The sequence below is a fragment of the Corvus brachyrhynchos genome, unplaced genomic scaffold, assembly GCF_000691975.1.
Source record: "Corvus brachyrhynchos isolate BGI_N302 unplaced genomic scaffold, ASM69197v1 scaffold597, whole genome shotgun sequence".
NCBI classification, from domain to species: Eukaryota; Metazoa; Chordata; class Aves; order Passeriformes; family Corvidae; genus Corvus; species Corvus brachyrhynchos.
This window is the reverse complement of record NW_008239000.1, coordinates 1,282,263-1,287,838: the sequence shown is the minus strand read 5'-3', so window position 1 is coordinate 1,287,838 and position 5,576 is coordinate 1,282,263. Positions and strand designations below refer to the sequence as shown.

The following is a 5,576-nucleotide window of genomic DNA, read 5'->3' as shown; positions in this document are numbered from 1 at the left end:
TGGCTTAGCATAGGATAAAGGAAAAACAAAACCTGGTTTTCAGCAGCTGGGCAACTTACTCCAAGTACAGAGCTTACCCTTGCAGATGTTGTGATCCTGGTAAAAACCCTCTCCACAGTTCTCCAGGCACTGGCCCTGGCGCAGTGCCAGAGGGAAGGAACAGGAGGTGCAGTGAGTGGCCAGAGGTCCCTTGCACGTGGAGCATGAAGTGTGACAAGCTGATAAAGAAACAGAGCACACAGAACTGAAACATCCCATTTTCACTCCTTCACAGTGGTGTTGCTGACTGCAGCCTTCTCCAGCTGTAGAAAATTCCCAGCTGGAATGAGACTCAGCTAGGTGAACTAATGAGAGCAGAAGTGCATATGCATTAGTAAGTACTAACAGTAATAACTCTGGCTCACACAATGTGTTGAGTATGTATCTCAGCATGTTTCGTGAGGAAAAGGGGTCATTTGAAACAACCCATCACAAGTGAACTGAAGAAAACAAGAAAAAAGATCAAATTCACTGTCCCCACTCACATTTCTGTGCTCTTAGAATTCCCTCCCCACATCTGGGGAAGAGCAGAGAACACGAGGAGGGTGCCTTGAGAGCCCAGGAAAAGGTCATGCAAATTACACCTCTTACCTCTGCATCTTCCACTGCCACTCGGGAAATATCCATCTGGGCACTGAGGAATGCACTTCCCCTCGTGTAACAGCTTCCCTGCAGCACAGGTCACACACCTGGCTGGCTCTGAAGAGCACCTCTCACAGGACTGGCCACAAGCTGCCAAGAGAACGGCTTATTAATGACATGCACTCAATTAGGGAAAAACAACAGAGCCATCAACCTCTGCCCATGTCTGGAAACCACCCTATAAATCTTTACATGGCAGCGTACAGCAAGCAGCAGTTACCAGATTGTTCAGGAAGGAGAGGGGGAAAGGGTGATCGAATAAAATGGTAATTTCCCACCTCCCCTTTTTCTTTAAAGTGGGAAAATGCAGCTAAAATCAAGCATGATAGTTTTTCTTATCAATTCCTGTGGTCCATATCATCCCAGGCAATCAGCTCTGAAGTGAACTGACCTGTTGTCCAAGAGCACCATGAAACTCTGGCTTCCCTAAGGCAATTTGCTGCTGGATATTTAGAAGAGCCAAGCATTTTACTTAACCAATTTCCGTTTCTTTTCACCAGACAAAACAGATCTCCAGCTGGGTATCAAAATGATAGGTTTGGTAGAAGATGAAAGGTCTGAATCTCAGAGGTTTCAAGGAAGAGCTATGGGGTTTCAAGAAACCACTGGCAATAAAAATCAAACCTAAGGTAAATTTCCTTTTCAGCTTAAATGATTTTCAGCTATAAGATTTCAAGCCTGCACACTTAAAACATAGGTGAATAAAACTGCCTGGTTTAGACATCAACCAAACTGAAAGGGAACCTGGTCATCCAGAATAAGCACAAAAAGCAACAATTTTGCCAACATGTTCCAGGTTTTAAGCTCTCTCTAGTGAGCTGTGGCTCAGACGCACCTGTGTGAGCAACACAGCTGAGTCCAAACAAGCCCTGACTGACCATGGATAGTCCTCCCAAGCAGCTGGTGGTGGCTGCCAACAGCAATCCAGGCTAGACTGGAATGCGTGTGGCAAATTTGAGATTCTTTATTTGAGATCTTCTTTTTTCCCCCTTCAGGATCTGTCTGACTTAGGTCTTTTAATTCCCTCTAGCCACCTCTTCTCCCTTTTTCCCAGCAAACCTTCCCAGCTCCCCGAGCACATCTGCTGTGCAGGTATTAGTTACTGTGATGCTGAATTATAATTAAATTTACAGAAACCTGCTGGCAAAGGCCATTTTTCTTTCCGCAGACAAATGGATTTGTCAAGCCCTCAGAAACAACTCAGGCTTTCAAGCTGTTCAGTGAGGAAAAACCCCTTCAACCTTTCAGCATCTGATTAGCGTAAATGAATTAATAATCTCACAAACAAACAGCAGCTTCCCTCACCCGGTACGAATGCACAAGGTGCAGCTGGCTTGTCAGACATGAATAAAGTCACAGCTGCTGCATGGCTAAATGAAATATTGATTCCTGCTTGTGCAGAGCATTTCTCTCACAGGTATTTACCAGTGCAGATCCCATCCTTTGGGTAAAACCCCTGGCCACAGCTGGCCAGGCAGAGCCCCGCTTGGAGCACATGTGATGGGTCCTTGCAGGACAGGCAGTGGTTCTCAGCAGCTCCCCAGCATGACGAGCAGGACTCGTGACAGGCTGCAGGGGAGAAAAGTGCAGGATTAGCCAACAACCCCCTTCCAGACAGCTCTTTCCAGCAAAGAGCCTGCACCACTGCACTTCTTCGCAGGTTTGCTCAGGCTTTCACTGCCACAGAAAATGGGAAATAACAAACACAACCCACTGCTGCTCTTAGGTTAGAACCCTTCGTCCAAGCCGTCCCAGCAGGACAACTTCCAGCTGCATTTTGCACGTGGAATGGGACGCGCAGCACAGATCAGAGCACGCAGGGTAGCTGTTATCAGCCCAGGAAGTGTTGGGAACACTGTAAAGTCCCTGGTGCCAGGGGCTGTACAAGCATAAAGGGAAATAGGAAGAGATCCCATCACAGGCTACTTAAAACTCAGATCCTTGGGGTGACTGCGGACAGTAACCCAGCTCCAGGCACAAACACAGAATTGCGCTGCAGGGCTGCAGTCGAGGTTTGGCAAAATGAAAAACAAGCCAGCCTGCTTCTAGAAACAACTCCTCCTGTCCTTCCAGGTGCAGAAGGAACTGACTTAGGAATCCTCACATGCCCAGCCTGAGTAATTCTTCGGGAATGGGACACAGGCTCCTATTAAATCCTGTGCTACCAGTGGTGCAGCAACGGTGCAAATTACAGTTCTTTTAGCTATTAAGATTTTTTTTTTCTCAATTACACCCAAATATGTTCCAAAGATGTTCTTCAATTTATTATTTCACAATAAGGCAGGTACATGCTTGTGCTCCCAGTCTATGGCAGGTGGGAGAAAGGGAACTTCTTGATTGCCCAGCAAACACGTCTGAAGCTGCAGCCACCCAAGAAGAACTCATCTGTGAGTAGCATCAGTGCAATGCAGAAACCAGCAGGCACAGCAGCAGCTCATCCACAGAACTAAGAGCACATTATACATGAGTCATATGGCACACAGGGACATAACACCCCCTCCCAGGGGATTTCACTGCTGCCCAAGGCAGGGAAGTGCTATCAGCTCCATCTCACAGGAGGGAACTGAAACACCTGGCATTGGAACAGGGAGTGTGCAGGGGGCAAGACACAGGACATTTGAGCTCATGCCCAGCACGTGCTCCTTTGGCATTCTGGATGCTTCTTCTCCACACTTCCACTTTGGTTTATTTTCCCTTTTCTTGCCTCAATTAGCTGTTTGCTCTCCCTCATCTCACCCTCCTGCATCTTCTTTCCCTCCACCTCATTCCTGATCTTTCCAGCGTGCTGTGGATCTTCTGGCTCCTGAACACTCCAATGTGAGGGGTGTCTCAAAAGGACCCTGGGCATCCTGTGCTGGACAGGGTCTTCCCTTCACAATCCCAACACAATGAACACCAACCGTCCCATCCCAAGGCAGAGCTTGTGCACGTTTTCCTGCTCCAGTTGATAATTTCCCTTGCTGATAAAAACCCCTGCATCTCCTTCCAGCCTGGATGATTCTCAGGGCACGTCTAGACTCGAAAGTTAACTGCAGAGTATGAGTTCATGCTGTAAATTTCTAAGCAGTGAGATGTCCTCACTTCACCTTCCAGACCTGAGTGTTATGCTCCTCTCTGAGCTCACTCTAACTTTCAACATGTTTTTGAAAGAGTGGGTGCCAGGACTCGGATCCTTTAATTACAGACTTCCCACTGCACAACTGGGACCCCTGCCTGTTAACCTGCCTCGGTATGTCAGCACATCTGAACATTTCCAGTCATTTGCAAAGTTGTCAATTCCTCCCTAGAGGTACTGCTCCTTTCCAAGAGACACTTTTCCCTGCTGCCAGCATGACTCTGCATTTAAACAGCTACCAGTTGGCTCTTGCTGGCCCTTGGCAAAGCCCTGGCACGGGTTGTCCAGAGAAGCTGTGGCTGCCCCATCCCTGGAAGTGTTTAAGGCCAGGTTGGAGCAACCTGGACTAGTGGAAAGCGTCCCTGTCCAGAGCAGAGGGGTTGGAACATGATAATCTTTACAATCTCTTCCAACCCAAACCATTTTGTGATTCCCTGATTACAACCCTGCCTTCAGAAGCCCTGGCTCCTTCAGCGCTGGATCCCTGCCAGGCTCAACAGCTGCTCCTCGCCCAAACACCCAGGCACCAACTCTGTGGAAAGAGCAGGGGGAAAATGGAAGCATTCAATGAGCCACTGCCAGCTCAAACATCTTTGCCTGCAGCAACCAAGTGGCTGTGTGAAAATAAATCAACAGAAGTGACTGCACGGCCAGGAAGCTGTTTCCACCCCCACTGGCTACTTCCAGTTCGGATTTGTAGGGGCTGTTTTGCAGCTCACCAAACTGTCTCTCTGCAAATGCATAAAACACGCCCAGGCCTGACCACAGCAGGAGGGCAGTGCCAGGGCTGTGCCAGTAAGAACACAGAAGGCACTGCTGGGCTTTGGCGTCCCACCGATCTGTGCCACCTCTCCCCTGCATCCTGCCTGGGAGCTGGGCAAGCTCAGCTTAGCCACGCTCAGGCCCGGCCCCTGGGGGATCCTCCACAGCCAGGGACAGCAGGGAAATGCAACACATGGTGAGCAGAAACCCAAGTGCTTTGCTCCAGAGTGAGCCAGCTCTGGTGGTGTCAAGTTACACACTTCAACATTCGCATTTTGGGAGATGAAAGCAGAAACACTCCAGTTCTGCCTGGGCTTTTGAATAATCTTGAAAACATAAATAATTAAGTTAGAAAAATGCAGTGAGAGCATTGAACACTGCAAGTCCTTCGAGCCCTTCTGTTCTACCATGCGAAGATAGTTTACTTTTTCTTCCCTTTGCTTTGCCTTAGGTGGGGGAGTTCTGTTTCTGCCAAGGGAGAACCCACCACTCTGCCTGACACGAACTGATCCACGATCTTTAAATCCACTGCTACATAACTGAACTTATTACCTTTTATTCTCAATTTTACTTTCTCTTAATGGTTTTAACTCTTCACAGAAGCAAGTGGAGGGATGAGGGCAGGAAACAACCCTGATGTAGGATTAAAATAGGGCAGAGATCAAACAACTGTAATCAAAAATTCGAAAGAGATTCAATTAGACCAGCTGTTATAAAACATGAACAAAAGGAAAGGCTAATTCACTGTGTTTTTCTACAATGCGGACAACAGTGCTTCACCAAGAGGATAGAGCAAGAAACCTGGTGTTAAGTCTCTTTCAAGTCCAGAGCGAGTTCCTCAAGAGGGAGTTTACTGGAACTATAGCAATTAACACAGCCTAGTTCCTCCTTTCTGTGATTTAGGAACATGCTCATTGTAGATGTTAAAACCATTATGAGGAAAATCTTTCTGAGCACTCTGAGGCCTGTCTCGACAATCTGATCAGAGATTCACAGAAATAAAGAGGATACAAGGAAA

The 5,576-nt window shown here is 47.7% G+C and overlaps 1 protein-coding gene across 1 annotated transcript in view; it reads right to left on the bottom strand.

Moving 5' to 3' along the window:
- The window catches only part of FRAS1 (Fraser extracellular matrix complex subunit 1), a gene marked incomplete at its 3' end in the record, with an annotated part of 113,990 nt that overhangs the window by 55,546 nt on the left and 52,868 nt on the right, over window positions 1-5,576 (bottom strand). Inside the window, 3 exon segments of the mRNA XM_017738949.1 lie at window positions 78-218; window positions 631-771; window positions 2,107-2,250. Coding sequence (XP_017594438.1) covers window positions 78-218; window positions 631-771; window positions 2,107-2,250 — 426 coding nt within the window.